Below are 22,922 nucleotides of genomic sequence, written 5' to 3'. Positions count from 1 at the left end.
GTCCGCTCTCCCCATATAGACAAGCCAAATACCGCCGGATTAGTAGTTGGGTCGGTGACGACCAGCGAATCCCCGGTGTTGTATGTTTTGCATTTTTGCTTCTTGCCGTCTTGCCCTTATTTAACTGAATTTTAAGGGGGGCCGGGGGGTGCACTACTAATGGCGAGGGTGGAGGAGGTCGTGATATAAGCGGAGCCCTAATAGGGGTATAGAAGGTATCAGGCAAGACTTACACAAGCCTTATGAGTAATACTTTACCTCGTTCGAAATTGTTATCAAGCAGTTCTTATGGTAAACCGGTGACAGCAACATCTCTTGAAAATTTATAGAAAAATAGTGTTGGATTAGCCTACAGAGCTACTAAACGATCGAATGACATGTGCACATGTTTAAAGAATTTTCCAACATAAAATGATATTCGGTCCCATCAAGGGTGCCCCAAAACAAGACTTCCATATAGATCCATCCTCATAGCTCGAATGGAATATTCCATTCCCGTCAGTTTCATCTGGTGCGTCGCAGCGAGATATGTTTGGTCATATCGTGGTTTGTCTAGTAGCTCTATTAGATGGAGTTCATAGGAGGCACCTAGGTAGGTAAGTGTGAAGTGAAGGATCCCGTACTTATCTAGACCTGGATTCCAACCGACTGGAACCTGAGGTTGGAGGCCACGCTGTCGAACTGGACGAAGACTGAGACGGAAATTCCCTTGCCCTGGTAGATGGCCTGGGTGGAGCTGATGGTGAGGGTGAAAGATTGTCCCTTCTGGAGCTCCTCTTCCTTGAACTTGACCGAGTTGGCAAGGTAGATGGCCACGGAGTCGACAGTCGCCGACTGGGAGGAAAAGTCGACAGCGACGACCTTGAGGTTCGGGTTGTTGACCGGAGGGCTGGGGATGGTGAAGTGGATCCATCCGCTCAGCTCGTTCGGGCTCGTCGGCTTGACGAGGGCGGAGCCCTTGTCGGCGGTTATGGAGAAGGAGGAGGTGCTGTCCTTGATGGCGCCGATGCCGTGGGTGGAGATCCAGGTAGTCATTTTGATGAGGTGTGTTGACGTGTAAGTCGAGAGTTCTTCCCATGAGTTGTTTGTTAGCTAATTACATTCTGCTCGAGATTGCTGGAGTGTGATTGCTAAGTATTTGTTCTTACTTTCTGGGAGTTAAGCAGGATTATCCTGATCGAGGTTGTGACTGGAGATTGATAGTTGATATGAGCTGTCTGCTTGAGATGAACTAATATGTGGTCTTGGGTAGTCGTAGACCTCGATATATATACCTTTTTTCAGGACTATCCAGAAGCAACGGATTTCGATAAATCATACGTTCAGACCAACTCGATGAAGTAGTCGCCGACCTTATGTCGTATCTTCGGGATGCATCGTGAAGGTATTCTGCAGACGCATCTCCTACCTGCCGCCCTTTCAGCTTCTCTCTGGGCCTGGAAACGTACGATGCATATTAGTTAGTATTGAAGATTACAACGTTTCCTTCTATGATCGTCTCAACATCGCGGATCCCGGATAGATGAAGCTATGCAGAACGGTCATGCTCCTTTCCTTCGAGCCATTACGCCATTGGCTATAATGCTAGATGCCTTTCTTAAGATTGGTACGTCTGAGGTTGGAATATCACCTTCGGCGATGCTGCTCTCCGATGTGACTCCTCACCGTGTAGAGGCGGCGGCGCGTCAAGGCAGAGATATCACGATGTACTCCAGCATAGCCTCCTTAGCTGCCGCTCGAGGTGTAGCAATTGGAGTCTTTTTGCTTCCCTACCGACTTTTTATTGTTTCTGTTAATTGGTCGATTGCGACGGCGTTAGAGTATCGTCGAGACTGTAGGTAGACTAATGCTATACGACACAATAATGCAGGGTGTTACGCGGCGGACTTACATAATTGATTCTTACGCATTGATTCAGTATAGCTTGGTGTCATAATCAATAATCATGATTGGCTCTCAGTATGTGCCTGATGCTCGCCAACGTCCCAAAGTGTATTTTCAGCTTGGTTGGCCTGCAGAGTAAAGGGCGGGGTACCAGCCTTATGGCATGGGCGCTTCGGTTTCTCCTGAGCCACTTAGAAGCTGAAATATAGACCTGCATGTCGAGTACCGAGTATCGAGTGCTATTGTATATAGATGACGAATCGTGTAAGTCGTATGATGCTGCTATGGTTGTAGGTGTAGGACTTGTGATTATTAGCTTTGCGAGGTGATTGATATGACCCGGGACTGATCCGATACGTTAGGTAAAGCAACATTTTCTGTACATATGCAAGCTGTCTCTAGTAGATATAATCACAGCTATTCGCGTAATAAGGAGTTATTTTTGATACTGTATAGTTATAATCAGGACTCGCTTTAAAACCATTAGACATACTTGGTAGTTGAAGAGCATTTGAACCACTGCTTTCGGTATATGTGAATGAGTTATGAAAAGTTACAACTGTCATAATTATCGCAATGTTGACCATGGCCGTAATAGTATATCTCGTCGCGGTAAGCAAATCGTGGCTATCACTGGTATATGTCTCTCATCTCCTAGGCGATTGTATCAGCAAGCTCCTCAATATTTCATGCAAATTTCCTTCAGCCTGCTGCCCGGCTTGCGTCAGGTGGCGTCTTTTAAGCCGGCTGAGCTCTAATATTTTAGGAAGTATGGAATATACTGTTACGTATGCTCTCAGCTATTATGTAGGCTATAAACTAGTGACGACTGAAAAGGGGTCAGTACATAATTGCATCCTTCAGTCAGAACATAACCACTACACTAGGTATAGGTAAAACAGAAGAAACATTTGGAGAAGTTAATAACTATATTCCCCTACATTTGTAATCAGTCACATAGCTTCCAATAACGCCAAACATTCCTAACAAAATACTAACATAGACGTCTTGGCCTCCTAAACTGAACTCCGCATCTTAACTATTCTTGAGAGTTAGTATTGCGTCTTAAAAAAGCCAATATCAAGGTAAAAATTCCTCTTATAAAGGACTGTTGCTGGCGTTACTCTTTCTCCTTAAGTTGGGTACGTAAAAGTATCTCATTCCAAGTCATAGCGTCGTATTCGGCCCCCATAGCTACCTGTCTCGCCTTTCGTACCCTTGGACACTTTATAAGTGGGATAAGTGTGTAGCATAGAATGACCGCTACTGGTTTTCTATGTATCACGCGCAATTGTTACTATTTAAATATTAGGCCCCGTGCTAACAGGAGCTCAAGGACTTTTCTTCAGTCTTATATAACTTGATATCAGACCTCGTCGCTGTCTTCAATACATAGGCGAATAAATCGGTAGTATCATACCAGTCCCGAAGGAAGAGTTAGTGAGCGTTTACCACTTAAATTGGTTCACAAATCAATACCAATAAGCTAACCTACTCTACATTACTAGGAACCAGCAAAATGCGAGTGTGGGTATCATCTCACGGCGCTGGAGCCATCAACACTTTAGACAACTCCTTCCGCATCACAGCCAGCGAGGGAGGGTCAGTGATACGACCGACGAAAGCCGGGGAACTCAAAGGAACTGTTCTATTTCCTCTCCACGGCTTACCGAGTAGTATTTCCTATTACAACAAGGTAGCGGTTGACTTCTCATCTCAAACCGCACGTGTTGATGAGGTAGTAATTATGTCCGGTAGCGATGAGGTCTTCCAGAAGAAGAGGCTGCGCAAAACTGGAGACTTCACAATCCCGTTGCACGGCCACCATGTCAAAGCGGAAGAAGAGGGGAAAGGCTTGGCATTATGGCTCAAGGTAGAGTTTGAGAATGTGACTGCAGAGCTTGAGTTCCGGTCAGTTGGACTTGAGGTTGTTGTGACTTCTCCGCCGCCAACCGAAAAGATGAAACTCGATAGCGGGTCTTGGAATACTGGCGATGTTAGATCATGGGATCATCCTAGAGAGAAGACCGAAGGCTTGGTCAAATTCACCAACGAGTTTAGCTCAATTCCGACCGTGTTGGTTAGCATGAATACCGCAAGTGTTAAAGGAGGTTCTAATTTTAGAGTCAAGGTTTACGCGACAGATATTAGCTCTCGTGGGTTCACCATCCATGCAGATAGCTGGGCAGACACGGTGTTATATTCGTGCGGCGTGACATGGTTAGCAATAGGATCTTGACATGTTAGCGAGGATGCCTCGGGACAGTTAAGAACACTGGGAGAAGTAGGGACTGAAAGTGGAACCGTTGGACTTGGGACAAGTAATTTATAGACCTACATAATATAATACAGTTATCATAACAGGTAGTAGCGGAGTTCAGGTCATCTCCCTAGCTACATTATCCACCCGCCCTCTCCGCCCTCCCCCCTTCCGGTCATTCTGAAAGGCTAGAATCTTACATAGAAAAGAAACTACCAAAAAGGAAGATACAGCTCTAGATACCCTCAACCTGCTTCAACAGATTATCGACGGAATCTCCATTGATATTGCCATTGTTAATCATCAGCTTTAGTTGCCCTTTCAAGGTTTGATACTTGACCGCTGACTGCATCATATCCATGTATTTTTCGATGTAACTAGCCGAAATTCCGCCCGGCACCATCGTTGGACCATGCGAACCGTTCGCCTCTCCCAAAAGAAAGGGTGATAAGTAACTAAGAGGACCCGTTGTTCGATTGTTTGTCATGAGGTGAGCTTCCCAATGCGGAGTAATCTTTTCGAAACAGATGCGCTCTCCTTTGGATGATTCCGAATCCCAGTCCATTGCCCAGTCCACCGGCCATTGAAAATCATCAGTCAGACTTAGGCTAGCGCAGGGTCTCTCGTGGCCTCTAGGAGGGTGTGTGGGGAATATTTCCACCATAGATTTGGAAGAGGTCCAATGCCAGGTACCTCGATAGGTAAGAATATGCTGATTTGAACCCGAAGGGTATTCCATTGGCTTGAGAGACGGAACGAGCTTGTAGATGTTAGATTTGGCTTCGTCATCGCATAAGGCCATGGCCTGGAGAATTGCTAGGTACAGACGCGGGATGCGATAGGCTGTCATACCCTGCATTTCAAGCTTGGCTTGCTGATTTAGGAATTTGAAGACAGGGCTAAGGGTACAGCCTTTCTTCCTGTCGGCCAGAAGTATCATTGCGGCAGCGTCCCTTGCTATTTCTGGGATATCAAGGTCAAGGGCGCTCAAGACACGCTTAACCCATGTCATATGGGCAACAGGATATTGCCAAGTATAGGTGGTGGAATTGGTTCCCAACTCGACAGCGGATATTGGAAGTTCTTCCAGTGTATCTTCACCCTCATAGTCGGATTCGTCCTCATCGATATCAATGTCAAGTTCGCCATTGATGTGAGACTCGTCGACAATACTAAGCTCACCATTTATGCGAAACTCGCCGATATAAGCCTTAGGCTTACATTCATCGGCGTGGCACATATCGATATCAGTGTCGGATTCGTGATATTCAAGGTCAGACTTATGAAGACCTTGATCTAGATTGTTGCCGTCCATGGTGGAATCGTCGAATTGGGATTCATGTTGATCTAAATTGGAGGGATGGCTCGCTGGAATTGAATCTTGACTATGAGAGTTTTCGTCTCGCCATTGATGCGTGTTAAAAAAGTGTTCCAGAGCATCGAAAGTGGTGTTAGATGTCATGTATTCCAAGAATTCAGAGGTTTCATCTACGGAGCAGCCTCCCAACCTCTCATATAAGTCCACACGACGGTAGAACTCGTCTTCGTCTATCAACTTGCCGACCTCAACCCAATTGCAAAGCAATCTTCCAATGAGCATGCCTGTATGAAGTTCGGATTGGGGTGCCATCTTGGTATGATGTCATCTATTCTAATAGAAACAGTCAGTATTCAGATCTAGCTAGCTATGTGAATCTCTCAAGAGAGACGAACATGAATAATGAGAGATAGAGGGATACTTAATGAATACACATACCTGAAAGGGTGACAAAGTAGCGACGAAGATGTAGTCAAGAATATACAGAGCTTAATACCTAATGATACTCAGTGAAGCTATTGCCCACCGGGTACGTCAACCAAAAAGATGACTTGAGGTTTCAGGTAAAGCTTCTGTTGAGAAAGGATGTTTGGATTAGGTATGTGTAATATGTCGAATGGATTCGCAGCCCAAAAGGTTTGAAGTTGGGATGGAGATGGGAATTGTGAAAGAAATTAATCAGGTCTGAAAGAATCCGGTCTGAATAAATATTAGACTTTGGGATCTAACCTTGGAAGCCTCGTTGCAGGTAAAGGTCCGGCGTAGCTGCCGTCTTTGTACGCGGCAATAGCGGCGAATTCGCTCTTGCTCTGTTAGACATTTCATATCCACAGCAACGCACCCAAGTTGAGAAGGAATTGTCAATGCGGTACTTTCCTTGCTTAACAGTTAAAAATACATAGAGACAAGGTTCGGGAAAGAGCAGCCTCGTTGGACCCTTTTGGTATCGAGGTATAAAATAGACCAGTCTGAGATTATAGTCCATTGGAAGGTCCTAAGGGACATAGCAAGTTGTGAGAATACCGCCAATGGTGTAAGTACCTAATACACTGATTATATGAAGCTTCCTAACCTACATAGGTATGTAATACCTGATAAAAAGGGCTATACATATTATCGTCATCTCAAAAGCATATATCCGTGCGGGTAGCCGTTGCTGTTGTCGTTGTCATGTACATTAGCTACGATGTACGTACCCAGCATACCTAAAAGGTAAGTGCTACCTAAAGGTAAGTACCGCCGCAACTCACCACAGAACTCACCTAGTACATGTAGAGAGGTCATTATGTAAACTCGGCAGGCACATACTTTAGTAGAAGGTAGGTAGGCATGTACGTGTTTGTGAGTGGGACTTGTGATAGCCTAGATGACCTCCTTGTTATCCCATATTGTATAGGTAGGCTTGGTCCTGTCTCTTTCTTTCATCTCCCAATCCTTAGGACTATACGTTATCATCGTGCTTATTATTCTTTGACCACCACTACAACATTCCTCAATATTGTAAATAGCGAGAAGCGAACTCCTTAAATCGCACTCAAGAGCAAGGTCTGAGATGTGCATAGGTACCAAAGCCAACTAACGCTGGCCAGTATTTTCTTGAGCGTCTTCCAACCGAATTACACCGTATGATGTTTGTTTGAAGAGTGCGACCTTGCTTCTAGAAATACGCTTGTCCAAACGTGTCGTAAGGTGCGCTTCGCAGGCTTGAGCTACCGCCTTAACGAGTCAAGCTAAGGGATACACTGGAGTTCCTTAAAGCTGATTTACTCATGCTGGCTAACTATCTAGACGTTGAGGCCATCCGTACCCATACCACGCAGGTATTATACCTGAATATTCAGTATGACTTCTTGTTGTAGACTACTAACACTTGGAAGCTGTTTGAGTATTGCTATTACCACCATTCAGCGCCGATCAGGGGTACCCACCCTCAATACCACCAATCCCAAGTAAGCACCTGCTTGTCAACTTAATCCGCTGCCGGCTCTCATCGGTAAAATAGAGAAACTCCAATTCCCAAAGATCGACGTGGAGCGCCTCGAGATTGACAAATCCCTTTGGGGTGACTTCTAGGATTCCATGTGCTTTAGCTTCGAGGCCCTGGGTAACAGCATGCTCTCCAGTATACAATTATGTAGTGAAAGAAAAGAAAATATACGATAAGTACTCCAAGAGCCGCTTATAAACCTACGAATAATTTAATAATCGTGGTTGGGTACTCATGGAGTCATGTGACGGACTTGGGGCAATTCCCAAATTCTTGAAAAATATACGCAAATATAGGATTATCACCGAACACATTTTCCCCCTTCTTTAGGATAGGACCTAAAAGGGGATTTGGATGTCGATATCTCCCGGATCTATTCAGTGGCAGGGTACCAACATACGCACGCAATGCCTCAAATTCTAAGCGATAGACATTTTCCAGCTCCACGACCTTTTCAAATAACTCACTGACAACTCCAATCCCGGTAGCAAGATTAGTCGCATGCTTGAAAAACGAGAAGGGGAGTACCATTTCATTTGTACTGCCGAAAGACTCGCGGATAATCATAGAAATAGCTAGGCGAGCCTTGAAACAGTGGCGCGAATCAATACATTCGATAACTTGACGCACGATATCCCTTTTACCAGGCATAGCAATGCTATGTGGCAAATATGCGGATTCCCTAGGGTGGATACTACCCTCCGGGAGTGTCGTATTCGTGTCCTCAGCTTGCTGCATGTAGACTTTAACATCTACTCCTGAGGTGCCTGTGGGGAGTCGGTTCGTAGGCGGGCTGGTGGAAGCGAGTCTATATTATTCTATTCTCGAAGCCAGCTCTTCCTCCAGGGATTTATCAGAATCCTCCTGTGTCATGTTGGCAACCCTCAAAGCAAGTTCAAACTTCTGGAAACGGCTATCCGGAACGGGTTCGAGGACGAAAAATGCTCTGCGTCCATTGATCTCCATTGTCGTATTGTTGAGGAAATAGTCTTAAGCTTTGAGATATTCTAGTGTCATACTATACCCCATTTCTTTGAACGTAATAAATTTACCGTCGAATTTAGCTTTGTTGACATCGAGTATTGCTTTAAAAATGGGACTTTCGCGAATGATCTTGTCGCTTTTTTTCTCGACCAGGTCGTACCATTTCGCAATTATCATTGCATCGGACATAGTCGTCATCTTTCTTATCTAGCGCAGGTGATTATATTTGGCACAGGCAAGAATTGGCAGGTGAACGGGGACAGGTAAGGGTAGAAGAGTCGACGTTAGAATAGCGTAAAAAGCGGGCTTTTATAGCCGCTGGGGATAATAAAGAGAAGGGTTTATCCTCGAAGATATTTACTAGGTTGGGTAGTGTTTAATGTAAGGCGATGGTTCACGCTGTGGTTGCTCGAGTCTGAAATTTAGTTGTGGAGGGTTGCCAAGGGGGTTTCGCGGTAAGGTAGATACCTTCGAGCTTGACAGAGAAATGCAAAATTGTACCTACCTAGCGTTGTGCTTTCCTTAATACTTTCGTATCTTATAAAGCCACCATTTACGAGTAATAAGTACCTAATATATTTACGGCCTACCACCGGCGGTAGGTCTCTGCCCGGCGCTACTTTGTGATAAAGGGGGTTATATAATACCGCTCAAGAAAGTCATATTCGATATAGCTTACGATTTGCTATTGTATACGCCATATAGCTCGTCATCTAAGAGCTTATAGATCTCCTATGCTATTTTACCCCCCTCCCCCCGGACCCGAGCTCCATAGATGGGGCCGATAATTATGTCAACGGAAGCGGGTACTGTGCTAATCGGCGCACGTGCAGGTAGGAACATCATGTGGCACCAGGATTCATAACGAGGCACGTGAACAAGTAACGATCATGTGATTTTCACGACGACAGCAGACCAATCCTTGATTGTGATACAGGCACATATTGATATACCACATAGGCACGTTCTTGTTTGTAAAGGCCAGAAGGCAGGCAGAGCACGACTCCATTAACTTGACGCCTGATACTTGGACTCTCCAGCCAGCAAACCTTCCTTAGTTCCCCTCGAGCAATGGACAGATATCCTCGTTCGTCTCTCCCCGCAAGCGATGCTCAAGGTTAGTAGAGGTCTAGAAAGCCATATTGTAGCTGTATATGCAGATTTTTGTTGTCCTATTCGTACAGCCTGGTGGCGGATGTCTAGCTCTCTTCATATATCTTGCAGCACCATCTACCTGTACCCTAAACCTCTACTCTAAATATATGAAGACAGTGAGATAGATCATCAATACATGGTATGTTTACTTACCTAACCTAAGTAGCATGTAGAAGGTTTTAAATTGTCATCTCTAGATCTTGGTATGTCATAATTCGTCTTAGCTACTATGATAAGCTATGTAGGCAAGACCCCATCACGATTGCAGTTTCCATTTTAACACCATCACTTTAGATATTCATTCTTTCAGCATTCTCACATCCTTCCAAACTCAATATCATCTCAATAGTACACTAGTACACACCTTTGACAAACTCTCCTAGGGAATTCTATCTCTACCTATAGCCCTAACCTAGAGGTTTAGCATTATACACGAGATCTTAGAGGTGAGTTGCCTGCTTGCGCCGTATGATATTCGAGGCCTGTGACCCCACTTCTAGACAAGCTCTTGCCCAAACTTGCCACGAGCTCCGCAATGCGGGTTGGGACTTCCGACTCCAGAACGTGAAGGTAACTAGCACGCCATCTTCCCTGGTGATGGACCTGGCGATCCTCGAAGATCATACGGAAACCGAGATTGTTCGTACCCATACTACGTGAGTATTATCTCCATCCCTACCTAGGTACCTAGGTACTTTAATATGCAACTTCTGAGTGCAGACTAAACAGTTCTATACATATCGCCATTACCGTCTCCTCGAGCCAAAGCACGCACTCCCCCGACGGAGCTGAGATATATCGTTTCGGAATCCCCGGTTTAATTAGCGCCATGATATCTCTTATCGGCGAAATGCAGAGATTAAATGAGCTTAAAATTACTATTGGAAGTACCGGGCCAGTCTACGATTTAACTGCTCTCTATGAAAATACCATACACGAAGAGCTTGAGTATTGGCTTGATGATCCAGTGTCTTATAATTCACTTACAATCCGACTGAAAGGGTTCACTTCTTTCAGAGTGATACATTTTGCGCGCATGTTCCCTGAACTGCAGCATCTAGAGGTCGGAAGCAATTGCCTTAAGCAAGATCCTAGCCCTAGTAACTTAGTAAATCTCCCGCCGCTGAAAAGCCTAGGGATATATATACAACAGCCCGACATCGGTGGAGTGGAGACCTTGCGCAGTAGGTTATCCTGATATAATCGTTGTAAATTTCTAGGGCGGTAGCTAATATTACCTCCAGATATTCACAGTACATATCCATTACTCGAGAATTTTGTTATTGAAAAGATGCCTGATATCACCTGGAATGAAACCGTATGTCCGTGCCGGTTCTTATATCTCATATTCTAGATTAACAAGTTATTCATAGGATGTCATGTGGGAACTCAGGAACTTTATGCACTTACGCAAGCTCGAAATCGCCAAAGACTGGTACTATGATCCCGATGACTAGGAGAGCTGGGACATATCCATCGATCCAGTCTGTTCTTTTTTCACTGCTCGCCATCCTATTGAATATATGACTATCCGAATAAATGACAACTATGAATACCAGTGGGATCGTGATTACCTAATTGGTCATTGGTAGAAGTACCTAGGTAGAGAGATGGTATGGCAATTTCACATCGCCCCACTTCCATGGTGTCAGCTTCCATAATGACTGGCACATGGTTTCGCAAGACGGACTTTTTCATTTGATGCATTACCTACAGATATAAAAAGCCTTATGCGAATTTTTCCTATTAATTTGATCATCGTTCTGCCTTCCTAAGCCTTGACTCATGATAGACACTGCCCGGGGGTTTAAGTACAGATTTAATAGTATAACTACGGTACATAGCTACGCCTTCGTGAATCCCATGCCCTCTCCGTGGTTCGTCGACATGTAGCGAGGCTATTCATATCGTGAACCTGATTGGCCAAAATTACTCCCCGCTTCCCTAAAGCGGCAATACTTTACTTTGGCGGCTGACCTTAGCCTTGGAGCTACCCGTGAGCCTGACCAATATAATTTCAGAGTTGATACCGAGATAATCTTAATATATCAATACGGCTCTATGGGAATTTTCAACTCATAGCTATGTCTTTAAATACTCTACCGGCGTAGTTGCCTTTGGATCAAGGTATTTGGTAGCGAGTTCGGGATTATCAAGAAACTTCCGCGTAATACAGTTCTGAACCACCTAGGTAGTATTAGCTAGCCCCTACGGCACTCAGGATGTAACAAGACATTTATGAGATATGCCTCAATGGTCTCGCATACGTTCGTCGTATATATTGCACCCCCGTCAACAATCTAGCCATCTCCACCACGGGCCCTTAGGAATTCGAAAGCTGGTTTGAAAACTAGGAACACATATTTAATATTATCAGCAGAAGGTTAATTGATAGAAGGCGAAAATCACCTTCGCTCTATTTGTTACTCCCAACCATCCTTGACATCATTTTTCACCCCTTCCTCGTCAGCAAATAGCAAGTCAGGATGTCTTTAATCCATTATCTAGACCCCGCAACCAGTACTTTTTTGATATCCCGTTATTTCTGGGGCCCTACACGAACCACCGCTAAACCACCATCTACCTTCTTGAGATAGAGACAGGGACGCTTGTAGATTAATGAACTTATGCAGTTGCACTCTTCATTGTCCAATAGACATGCACGTGAAAGTCTCAAGAATGTGTCCTTCAAACATATCCATGTACCGGGCTGATACCATTCACAGTCCTCTAGGATAAAGCTTTTTATACGCTTAATATCGGCTATACCGACCCTAGAGATAACCTCGAGGAAAGTATTGAAAATAACATCATGTTTCTCCGAGTCCGGCTTAACAAGCTCCAATAAAATCATGGCATCGTAGATATGCTCATGCCACTGGGCGTCGATTTCGGCATCACTTCCTAGCTCAGGGCTTGATAATCGTGCTCGTTTTCGCTGTACGACATGTCCGGATGACATCACCATATCGCTTGTTCCACTGGCTGGCGCTTCGAGTTGTGCTGGCCGGCCACAAATGCCGCCGACAAGATCGGTAGATGATGTAGTGGAGGTATCTTGAGATGGGATTGAGAGATTGAATGAGACGGAGGCGTTCTGGACTCTGGCTTCAGAAACAGAGATGTTCATGTTAATAAGGCATTTCATGCTGCTGGGTATTTCGGGAGGCATTGTAGATCGGGATCACATCAGAATAGGGTATCAATGAGGTTAATCGATGTGGGCGAAGGGTGTTGATACATATAGGATTGTTTTGTGGCGTTGTCTGGTTAGTTGTGGGATTAGAAAGGAAAGGCGAAGAGGTGAGAGAATAAGAGGTGAATTTTAGGGCGGGTGATCAGTTAAACTGAGGAAGTTGCAACGCTCCTTGAGTCATGACATATATACACGGAAGGTTCTACTAGTATAATTGAGGTTGTTTCATCATTCTCGCCTCAAGGCAGGTAGGTTGATAAAGCCATTTCCATAACGACAGGACTATCCGTCGCGTATGTATACTTTGCCTTAGCCAACTTTCCATGTGTGGTATTGTACGGAAGACACATATCTGCATGTACCATGTATATGACCACTTTCGGATTTCCATTCTACACAACATTGAAGGTAGTCACGTCAGTATATAGCTGCCTGGGGCTAGGCTTGGGGGCATTGGCATAGAATAACCTTTCGTAGAGATCAATCCCTCAATTTGCCAAAGATTTCAAATGCCAAAGCCACCTAACTATACCCAGCATTACATATAATTACATGTGCCCATAAATCCTATATGCACTGCTCATTGTACCTGCATGTAAATCATATACTCCCCCATGATGCAAAGGAGATTATTATGCTCATAGATGCCGAGGCATAGATGGGCCAACAAGCCACTATAAGCAGTTTTCCTTAGGATTATTCAGTTCTAACAAGCTACCTGGGAATACAATCTTGATTCGTTAACGCTATCAGTCTATTGACTTATCTAATATGATAGCCTCGTTCTGCTTATATATAGAACCGCCCTAATCTGAACTCATGCACAATCCAAACTTCCGTATACTACGTAATTATTCAATCGTCTTGGTAGCAGCCTTGATGCAGTCATCGATAATGTAGACCCACTTCGTGGCGTTCACGTAGTCTTCCTTATCGATGCTCTCGTCGAGCCCAGGGAATACAGCCCCAGCATAGCCAGTCCAAACGCCGGGTGCGAAAACAACGTGTTTGAACCAGGGCCGGCTATCCAGACCAAGTTGGTATAGGAAGGCGCGCTCGATTTTCTTGTACTTGGTGTTTGTGAAGCGAATCTCGTGGAGCAGCTTGAGTTTGCTAAACCATTTCCACCAGGGAACTTGTTCATTCGCTTCCTTGGCCAATCTTTCCGACTTGGCATCAAGCTCAATGGCAGATTGCTTAAATGCATCTACGGATTGGTATAAGCTACCTAGTGTGTTTTTCAGGGCGTCTGGGTCGCCTTTGACTCCAGTGCCGGCAGCACGGGCTCTGAACTCGAATATCTCCTTTTCAGTGGATGGGTTCGCTTGAGAAGTCGTTAGCTTCGTCTCAACCTTTTTGATATACTCTTCCAGCGCATTAGCATAATCCGTCGCGTTAAGAGAGAGGAGCGGCAAATCGGCTATCTTTGCGGTGATGAGGCCGAGGACCTGCGCCATCGTTTTATGATAAACAAAACCAGGGTCGCCAAACTCAGACATCCAATGGAAGCTATCGTAGTTGCTATGGTAATGGTAAATTGGAGAATTGCCGACCTCCGAATTGAAACCGATGTCAAGGCTAGGTATTCCGGCAAAGTCCTGGAAGGCTGTAAAATCGCTACCGCTTCCCATTGTGCTTATATACCCATCCCAAATATCACGCACGGTCTGGCCCTTGATGGTCTGATTAGGCGACTGTACCGAAGCGGTCACATCATAGATTAGCTTGTGTAGTAGAGGAGCGGCCGAGGCGGAGAAAACCGGCCCACGAACACCAACGTCGACGTTGATGTAGGCGACGTTGGCGGCTGTTAGCCACGGTAGATACTCCTCTACCCACTCAGTGCTACCGACTAAACCATATTCTTCTCCGTCCCAACTGGCGAAGACAATGGTTCGCAGGGGCTTCCAACCATTTTCTAAAGCCTTACCAAAACTGCGAATAGCCTCATTCAGAACAGCAGACCCACTGTTGGGATCACCAGCGCCACCAGCTACCCATGCGTCACGATGGTTGCCCACCACAATGACCTCGTCGGGAATTGTACCATTGATGATGCCGATTACATCCCACATGGGAGTGATGGTATATTCCTGTTCGTTGTATAGATTGAGCACAAGGTTCTCTGGCGAGGGCCCAATATTATACTCGACTCCTTTGTAACCGAGACCAGTATTCCTAGTCCAATATTGGCCGAAATCTGTGGCTCGAGGGCCGATTCCGTTCAGAGCTGTTAGGATCGGCAGGGCTTCCAAGTAAGATATCGGCAAGGATGGAATGCTTGGTATAGCTCCGTCAACAGGCGCTCGGGGCACGCCTGGCTTGGAAGGGTAGCCGGGAGTTGTCGGATCTCCCGGTGCGACACTGAGGAATTGGACACTACCACGTTGAACACTGCTAGGATTCCGCGCAGGACCGTTCGGGTATGTGTCGTAGCCATTTGCTTCGGTGGTCTCTCCATCGTCACCCGGATCAGTGAAGATAACAACACCTATCATACCGAGCTCCTGAGCCCGCTTGACTTTCAATCCTCGGAAGATACCTCCATAACGAGCAACGGCAATTTTACCCTCGAGGCTGACGTTGGCTTTGACGAGGTCCTCAAAGTCCCAGTATGTACCGTAGTTCACGTAAACATATGAGCCGGTAACGTTCCCACTTGCGGAGTAGCCATGAAATGTGGGGATACTCTCCTCTAGCTGCGATGTTGGGTCTTCTTCGAGTACGTCTTCTTCTAAAGTGGCTTCGAAGGCCACTTTCCAAGCTTCAGGATCAGCGTCATTTGACTTGGCCTTCTCTAGGAGGGCGAGTCGATGGTCAACCGGGTAATTTATGTACGTCTCATACGCTACGACCTCAGACTTGATCCCCCATTCGTCCCATCGGTCGCGTGTCCATTCCGCCTACAATATAATCAAAACTAAGAATTTCAATCTTACATCTAAATCGAGGGAGTCTTACCTGAGATAAGTTCTTGCCAGCTAGATGTGGGCCGGATGTGTAATACTTGCTCCACTCAGCAGCCTTAGATGAATTTGGAGTTTCTAAGAGTATAGTTTGTAACTCTTCGTAGGTGACGCGGTTCTTATGATGGCCGGGCCACCCGTGATGAGTGTCATGCTGAGGCGCGAAGACAACGGTGATGATAAAAGTGATGAAGAGAGTAATAAGAGATGAGCCTAGAGCGATAGTGCAGAACCGGCGAATGATTTGATGAGGGTATCTTTGTCGTGGCGGGCCGACAGTTACAGTGGTGATTAATGGTGTATACTCATTGGCCATCTTGTCATCGTGACGGCCGAGATCAGACTGGGCCAAGCGCATGATGGATTTGAGATGGCGTTGAGTTGAGAGCGGTGACAATAAAGCTGCGAATGAGGAATGTTAGGTTGTGTCGCCACTCCGACGTAATGAACGTAATGAACCCCGGAAATGTTGCAATCGGGTTCGGCTATGCTCCAGCCTTATCTGTGTGGGGCCGAAGAGATATGAAGCCCACTAAGACCTCGGAGTTGTACATACCTCATTAAGCCCAGTCCCGTAATAGCTATCAGTTGTCTAATAATGATTGGCTGTTCTGTTTTGTACTTAAGTCTACGAAGTACCTAGGTTAGCTTAATAATGGAAGTTTGTTAGTGTATACATAATCTCTTGGTGCGGGAACAGACCCGACAACTCTATCAATAATAATGTTCATTTTCATTCAGGAATGGTTAGATAATATAAAGAATGCCCATAAAATCGAAAACAATGCATTATTATGGGTAAGCCCGAATGTGGCTGCGGCAATTTGCAGGCTTGGGGGTGCAAACGGGTGCGTTCTACCAAGTATTTTGTAGTTGTCTGGTCAGTATGATTTCATATATCGTCCTTGCATATCGTTCTTGGCCAATATATCAACCAACGGAGCCCAAGTAAAGTTATCATCTTATATTACCATGTGTATTAAGGATCTACAAGCCTAGAACAGCCGCATTCCATACGCATCTTGAAGGAGCTCAGACTTAACCAACATAGTGGGTTAACTTAATGGATTACCTGCGGGGTGGGAGACCATAGGAGGGGTTACATTTCGGCTAATGAGTCTACTGTCTTCCTAAGAAAGATGGAGCGCGTTCAAGCCTCAGAGGCAACAGTACCCTTGTTGCAGTGGAGATCCCTTTCCTCGCATGATCAGGGAGGCTGGACGTTGGCGTGTGACCTTTCAATTTTGGCTTCCTTCAAAAGTTCAAATTCACTAAACCCGTAAAATTGTTACCGGATCACATTCTACGACATCCGACACCGGACATTTCGAGGCAGTACTCTGCGTTCCCTTGATACATCGATCTTGGGTGTTCTCTACAAAATCTAGTGGAACATGCAGCGGATGGCGAGCGAGTCTATTTCCGATTAGTAGGCTTGATGTCCCCGGATAGTTGAAGGCGGGTCTTCCTTCGAAGACCTTTGTTTCGTCACGATCGAAGGGAAGAAGAAAAGAAGCTTTTGAAAACTTTTTTACGTACATGCAGCACGCCTTACGCCTCTTAACCCCTCGGGGAATAGAGGCAGATCCACTGCTACCGGGTTTCAATTCAGGACTCGGGAGGCAACATGCGGTAAGCGTCGAATCAAAATGGCATTCACGGCGTACGAGCCGTCGCGACGGCGTGCTACTGCCTTCGGCTTAGCCCTTCTGGATAACAGAACTTGCATACAGGGAATATACACATAACATACATGTGCAGGGTAACAAGCGCCGATGTATCCATGGCCTAGACATATTCGGTACGAGATGTGGGTGTCGTCGGGTAACATTTTCCTCAACACCTCTTTTATGTTAATAAAGGTATTGTTCCCCGCTACTTCACAAATCATACATGATTTATCTTTTCCATATTGGTTGGCCGGTTATGTGTAACTGTTGTCCGTTCTTTGCTCTCCAGTTTTAAGACAATACATGGACGTGGCGGCTACTGTGTGGGAGTCTTAACGCTTTAGTTTTTCTTTCTTTCTTCTTGGACCGGATCCTCGCCCCCCTTATCCCGACATAAGAGAACCGGCCATCCGAGTTTCCTTAGACTTCAAGTCTTCGTCTTTAAAATCGCTTTGTTATTATGTTTTCTAATACGGAACGGACGAAAATGACTAATAAGAATCATGTCCCGAAATTGCCAGCCCAGCAACTGGCCATATTGGGTGAGCTTGGATCTTTCTCTTGCCTACCTATTTTTCGTCGTGTTTTTTTTCCTTGAACAAGCCTGCTATGCGATAAATATCTGTCAGAGGAACCTAATTGCCAAACGGGTCTTATCCGGGATGTTATATTATACAGATGTATTATCTTGCTTAAAATATATCGCTGGTTTGTCTCTGTGCTAGGGACTGTTTGGCCTACACATGTTGCTATGTTTTCTCGTGATATGTTGAAGTATGGTACCAATTCGTATCCCATTAACTTCTGGACTAGCTACATTTTAGTGGAAATGGGAATAGGCGACGAGGCGCTCATAGTTGGATCATGATATTGCACATGGCTAACCTAGATCATTATACCTTCTTTCGAAAATCCGAGCTAATTCTCTTTCCAGCTATTGCACGGTTCGCCGAACCGATCGCTTACACGTCCGTCTTCCCGTACCTCCCTGAGATGATATCCAGTTTCGGTGTCGAAAGAAAAGAAATCGCGAAATGGGCCGGTATTACTAGCTCGGTATTTTCCCTTGCGCAGAGCTTAACGGCAGTGGCTTGGGGGAGAGCCTCAGACCAGGTAGGGAGGAAACCTGTCATTCTGGCTGGACTCCTTTTTACGATGGTCGGTTTCATAGTTTGGGGCATGTCAACGAGTTTACCAATGGCGATCACTGTTCGTATTATGATGGGGGCTGGTAATGGAAACGGTACGTGTTTGTCGTTGGGCAACATCATAACCTCACCATACTAATTGTTGTAGTTGGGATTATTCGAACAATGGTTGCAGAGATGGTTACAGAGAGGGAACTTCGGCCAAAGGCATTCTCGATCATGCCGTTGGTCTGGAGCGTCGGGTCAGTATTCGGACCAGCTTTCGGCGGCCTATTTGCGAAACCTGCCGACCAATGGCCTGAAATTTTTGGCAACATCGCTTTCTTCAAAAATTACCCATTCGCTTTCCCGAACTTGATAGGTTCCGTCTTCTTTCTCATATCTCTTACGACTGGGTTTCTCTTCCTCAAAGAAACCCTTCATAGCAAACGCAACTCTCAGGATTGGGGTCTAGTCCTTGGCGAGCGTATCGTGAATGCATTCAGGAGTCACCCGCGCCGACAGGCTCAGCGTCACCAGCGACATTCCGTACAGGATGATGAAATATCAGCACCGCTACTGGATTCGAACGCGCCCTTGAAGACGGCTAATGTTACTGTTATCGAATCGAGGATCGAAAAGCATAAACCTTTGCCTCTTCTTTCGGTGTTCACCCGTCAGAGCGTTATTAATCTTGTTGCGTATACAATCTTAGCTCTACACTCGGTCTCGTTCGACCAGGCTTTGCCCGTATTCTTAAATTATCCGCCGCAAGAACATACACCTGAGAATACGTCGCTTCCTTTCGTCTTCAGTGGCGGGTTTGGGTTGACTCACACGCATATTGGTACTATCTTCGCGGGTGAAGGCATCATATCTGGTTTGGTCCAGTTTCTGGTCTTCCCACCGCTATGCACCCACTTCGGCATATTGAATTGCTACAAGGCATCCGTTCTTGTCTTCCCAGTTGTCTACATTCTCACACCGTTTACAGTACTCGTAGAGGGTACTATAATGCGCTATGCCGCACTATGCATCCTCCTAACTCTGAAAACATTCGCTGTCATTGTCGGGTTCCCATGCACTACCCTTCTACTTACTAATAGCGCCAAGAGTTTAAGTGTCCTAGGAACGTTAAACGGGTTTGCGACTACGTTTAGTGCTCTTGGCCGGGCTACTGGTCCTGCCATGACGGGTGCAATCTTCACATATGGCGTAAAACGGGGCATGATTGGTCTGCCATGGTGGCTCATAGCTGTTATAGCGATCCTAGGTGCCATACCCGCATGGACGATCATCGAAGGCGAGGGGCCGGGTGATGTTGGTTCTTCATCTGACAGCGAGGATGAGGATGATACAGAGGTTGATAGCGAGCTCGCCGTCGATGATGACGAGTTTAGAACTAGTCAGGCTAGCACTATTGTCGTGTCAGAACAGCCGCAGCTAACGGAGGATGCTCCTTTAATAGGTAGCATCAATACTTCAGAGGCTAGTAGTGGCTACGGGACGCTGGAAACCGGAGATGGCCCATCTCAGGTTACTCGAGGGAACGTCACTATTGCTTAGTTTGGTATATAACGGTCTCGACGTTGGTTGTTAGTAGACCCAAAAATAAGGTTGAGTTAGTTAGACGGTATTTAAAATAAGATACCCTACATGATCGAATAAATAAGGGTATAGAAGCAGCAGGAACAACATCATCACAATCCCTATCTTTGTTATCGGGAGGCGTTACGGACTCGAAAATGGATTTGGGATTAACCAGGGCCAAGTAAAGTACCTAGGTAGTATTGCTAGCATTTAGCAACTAGCATTATCATGTTTGAAATGTGATGCTCATCTTGTATCAAATGATTATTGAACTGCTTTTATTCAGCCGATTTGATCCATGTCGCTGTATCCCAGATGCCTATAAAAATTGACATGAATTCCCCCTATCAAGCCGCCGTAGCTTGACCTGGCCTGACCCGACCCTTTTAGCCATAAAACGCCATAAAACGCCCATGAAGGAGATGAAGCTACCGCGCATCATCATGCAATATAAAGCTATCAAGAGGTATCACTTTGTTTTTGTTTTCCGCACCGAAGACTATCTGAGAAAATCATTACGTCCCGACGTTCCGTAATTATCAATCTTCGTAAGTCCCATACCAACCCACCCGGTTTGCTATCAAGCCATAACTAGGTAATTTTCACTCATCCACTAGCCCTTCCTTTTCTATACTGAGCTTATCAAGCATAGAGTTTCTTTTCGTAACTCTCCATGTTCACGCCGCCCTCTAGTTGTGCGCTAGCAGTGCGAATCTCAAACCGAAGGGTGCCGTTGGCTGCGCTTTCGTGCATCTCTTTCAAACTCCGCATACCGCAATCCTGCAGCGAGTGTTTCAGGCCCGCTGCTAGATACGGTACGAACTTGTTGATCGATCCACGATGCGCCACAGCGCCAGAGACACCTTGGGCAACAAGGACGCTGTCTCCCTCGCTAAAGTACCGGGCGGTACCTGCGTTACTAGCCTGGCTGTTCTTACTACCAGCACCGGCCTTCTTATCCTGCATAGCGTCGATACTACCCATACCACGATATGCCTTAACCAGCTTACCTTCACGCGAGACGAATGAAGTGCCCGGGGACTCGGTTGTGCCTGCGAGCAAACCACCCATCATGACGGTGGAAGCACCGAGAGCAAGACCCTTGACGATATGGCCCACATTTTGGACACCACCGTCTGCGATGCATGGTACTCCAAATTTCGCCGCGAAAGCGGAAACGGAATACACCGCAGCTGCTTGGGGACGGCCTACGGCCATGACCTCCTGCGTAATGCAAGCGCTTCCACTGCCCATTCCGATTCTTAGTCCGTCAACTCCTGCGGCAATCAGGTTTGCGGCCTGTTCCCTAGTCACTACGTTTCCGCCAATGACATCGAGGTCAGGGTACTCCTGTTTAATCCATTTAACCATGTCGATCTGGTACATGCTGTTACCCTGACTGCTGTCTAGGACAACAATGTCAAGTCCCGCGTCGACGAGCTTCTTCAAGCGAGTCTTATCTTCTGGACGGGTACCGATCGCGGCAGCACAGATGAGCTGCTTCGAGTCGGGAAGCTTAGACGCAAGTGGAAAGTGCAAATTCTTAGTCAAGTCGGAACGGGAGATCATGGACACGAGGTTGAAATCCTTGTCAACGATAGGTAGCTTGCCTTTCCTGGACTTGGCAAGGATCTTATTCGCCTCAGGAAGGGTGACACCCAACTGGGCAGTGACTAAGTCGGTCACCATAACTTTATCGACCGTTTGGCGGAGGTCATCCTCGAATTGAAGATCGCGGTTCGTGACAATGCCTAGAAGCTTAGAACCTAGCTTTCCAGATTCTATGGGCTTTAGTTAGCTTGGATCCCATTACCAAGGTTGGAAAGTCAAAAGTTTTTAGAGTTTACATCATCATAAAGAGCATAATTGATTCCCCATGACATTTCTGTCTATACGGTGGAACGAAAGTTAAAATATTAGGTTTGTAATCATAAGATGTGATACACGCGCTTGGCTGTTGGGGGACGAGATCAGGCGGGACAAGAACCAGATAAAAAGATTAGACATACCAGTAACAGGGAAACCACCGAATCCCCATTTCTCTTTGAGAGCCTTGGTTTCCTCAACAGTGGTCTCCTTGCTAATGACAACAGGGTCGACAATGAAGCCGTTCTCATATCTCTTGACTTTCTTTATCATGTCAGCTTGGGCGTCTGGTGAGCAGTTGTGGTGGATTACACCAAGACCACCCTGTAGAGCCATATGAATAGCCATCTCATGTTCAGTAACAGTATCCATAGGTGACGAGACGAAAGGGGTTTTCAGTGTGATTCTCTTAGTAATAGGCGAGTCAAGTCCGACTTCTGAAGCAGGGAAACCAATGTAACCGGGCAAGATCAAGAAATCATTGTATGTCAAGCCACCGCGCTGTTTGGTGTCGACAAGATCCTCAATACCAAGACCATCGCGAGATTGGTACTCTTTCAGCGTCTCAACGGCGCAGGAGTAATCAAGGAATTTGGAACTGCCATTGACAGAAGTGGATCCGTTAATAGACGGCATCTTGATTAAAGAGACTTAAGAGATGTGAGGTCGAAGACAACGTCGAGAAATGAAATTGACCTGCCGACGAATTGAACGATGTTCTTCTTCCCGATTAAAAGGAAGAAGAAAAAGTTGCAAGCCTCGAGCAGCTCCCCAAAAATTTTTGTGTTCTTCCTGCGGGGTCCTGCACAAACCTTAGGTACAGTGCGGGGCTCTCATGTTAATGCGCAACCTTGTCGTAACTTATTTTTATGCGTCAAGTCCATATGGAAAACAAGTTTCATACTAGTACCACAGGATT

At 45.8% G+C, this 22,922-nt stretch overlaps 8 protein-coding genes across 8 annotated transcripts; 3 read left to right on the top strand and 5 right to left on the bottom strand.

The window, feature by feature from the left end:
* Positions 1–311: 311 nt before the first annotated feature.
* On the bottom strand, positions 312–1,230 carry F4813DRAFT_70263 (uncharacterized protein). Its single transcript, XM_049248791.1, has 3 exons — positions 1,149–1,230; positions 624–1,070; positions 312–552 (listed from the first exon to the last, which is right to left on the bottom strand). The coding sequence occupies exon 2, from the start codon at positions 1,033–1,035 to the stop codon at positions 628–630; it is 408 nt and encodes a 135-aa protein (XP_049099588.1). The 5' UTR covers positions 1,036–1,070; positions 1,149–1,230; the 3' UTR covers positions 312–552; positions 624–627.
* Positions 1,231–3,202: 1,972 nt separating this feature from the next.
* Positions 3,203–4,222, top strand: F4813DRAFT_359105 (uncharacterized protein). The gene is made up of 2 exons (XM_049243296.1): positions 3,203–3,324; positions 3,393–4,222. Exon 2 carries the CDS (start codon positions 3,404–3,406, stop codon positions 4,121–4,123), a length of 720 nt encoding a protein of 239 aa, XP_049099587.1. The 5' UTR covers positions 3,203–3,324; positions 3,393–3,403; the 3' UTR covers positions 4,124–4,222.
* A 157-nt stretch (positions 4,223–4,379) lies between these two features.
* F4813DRAFT_359104 (uncharacterized protein) lies at positions 4,380–5,246 on the bottom strand (the record flags this gene model as incomplete). The annotated part of the gene is made up of 1 exon (XM_049243295.1): positions 4,380–5,246. A coding segment is annotated over one exon (867 nt), but the record flags the coding sequence as incomplete, so codon positions are not given.
* A 4,810-nt stretch (positions 5,247–10,056) lies between these two features.
* Positions 10,057–11,045, top strand: F4813DRAFT_389355 (uncharacterized protein; the record flags this gene model as incomplete). The annotated part of the gene is made up of 4 exons (XM_049246819.1): positions 10,057–10,244; positions 10,309–10,772; positions 10,833–10,906; positions 10,962–11,045. 4 exons carry the CDS (start codon positions 10,057–10,059, stop codon positions 11,043–11,045), a joined length of 810 nt encoding a protein of 269 aa, XP_049099585.1.
* A 1,082-nt stretch (positions 11,046–12,127) lies between these two features.
* F4813DRAFT_389354 (uncharacterized protein) lies at positions 12,128–12,760 on the bottom strand (the record flags this gene model as incomplete). The annotated part of the gene is made up of 1 exon (XM_049246818.1): positions 12,128–12,760. One exon carries the CDS (start codon positions 12,758–12,760, stop codon positions 12,128–12,130), a length of 633 nt encoding a protein of 210 aa, XP_049099584.1.
* An 875-nt stretch (positions 12,761–13,635) lies between these two features.
* On the bottom strand, positions 13,636–16,066 carry F4813DRAFT_380748 (Zn-dependent exopeptidase; the record flags this gene model as incomplete). The annotated part of the gene is made up of 2 exons (XM_049245593.1): positions 13,636–15,687; positions 15,746–16,066. 2 exons carry the CDS (start codon positions 16,064–16,066, stop codon positions 13,636–13,638), a joined length of 2,373 nt encoding a protein of 790 aa, XP_049099583.1.
* Positions 16,067–18,296: 2,230 nt separating this feature from the next.
* On the top strand, positions 18,297–20,113 carry F4813DRAFT_389352 (MFS general substrate transporter; the record flags this gene model as incomplete). Its single annotated transcript, XM_049246817.1, has 2 exons — positions 18,297–18,663; positions 18,717–20,113. 2 exons carry the CDS (start codon positions 18,297–18,299, stop codon positions 20,111–20,113), a joined length of 1,764 nt encoding a protein of 587 aa, XP_049099582.1.
* A 288-nt stretch (positions 20,114–20,401) lies between these two features.
* Positions 20,402–22,824, bottom strand: F4813DRAFT_359097 (IMP dehydrogenase). Its single transcript, XM_049243294.1, has 2 exons — positions 22,147–22,824; positions 20,402–21,918 (listed from the first exon to the last, which is right to left on the bottom strand). The coding sequence occupies exons 1-2, from the start codon at positions 22,637–22,639 to the stop codon at positions 20,780–20,782; spliced, it is 1,632 nt and encodes a 543-aa protein (XP_049099581.1). The 5' UTR covers positions 22,640–22,824; the 3' UTR covers positions 20,402–20,779.
* Between the last annotated feature and the right edge of the window lie 98 nt (positions 22,825–22,922).

The sequence above is a fragment of the Daldinia decipiens genome (assembly GCF_022478715.1).
Source record: "Daldinia decipiens strain CBS 113046 unplaced genomic scaffold F4813scaffold_16, whole genome shotgun sequence".
Classification (NCBI taxonomy): domain Eukaryota; kingdom Fungi; phylum Ascomycota; class Sordariomycetes; order Xylariales; family Hypoxylaceae; genus Daldinia; species Daldinia decipiens.
The sequence above is the reverse complement of the archived record's forward strand: the minus strand, read 5'-3'. Positions and strand labels throughout refer to the sequence as shown.

Coding starts and splice junctions, on each gene's coding strand:
- F4813DRAFT_70263 (XM_049248791.1), bottom strand. CDS start 1,035: ATGACTACCTGGATCTCCACCCACGGCATCGGCGCCATCAAGGACAGC.
- F4813DRAFT_359105 (XM_049243296.1), top strand. CDS start 3,404: ATGCGAGTGTGGGTATCATCTCACGGCGCTGGAGCCATCAACACTTTA.
- F4813DRAFT_359097 (XM_049243294.1), bottom strand. CDS start 22,639: ATGCCGTCTATTAACGGATCCACTTCTGTCAATGGCAGTTCCAAATTC. Junction 21,919..22,146: donor CGGTGGTTTCCCTGTTACTG/GTATGTCTAATC, acceptor TAAAGCCCATAG/AATCTGGAAAGCTAGGTTCT.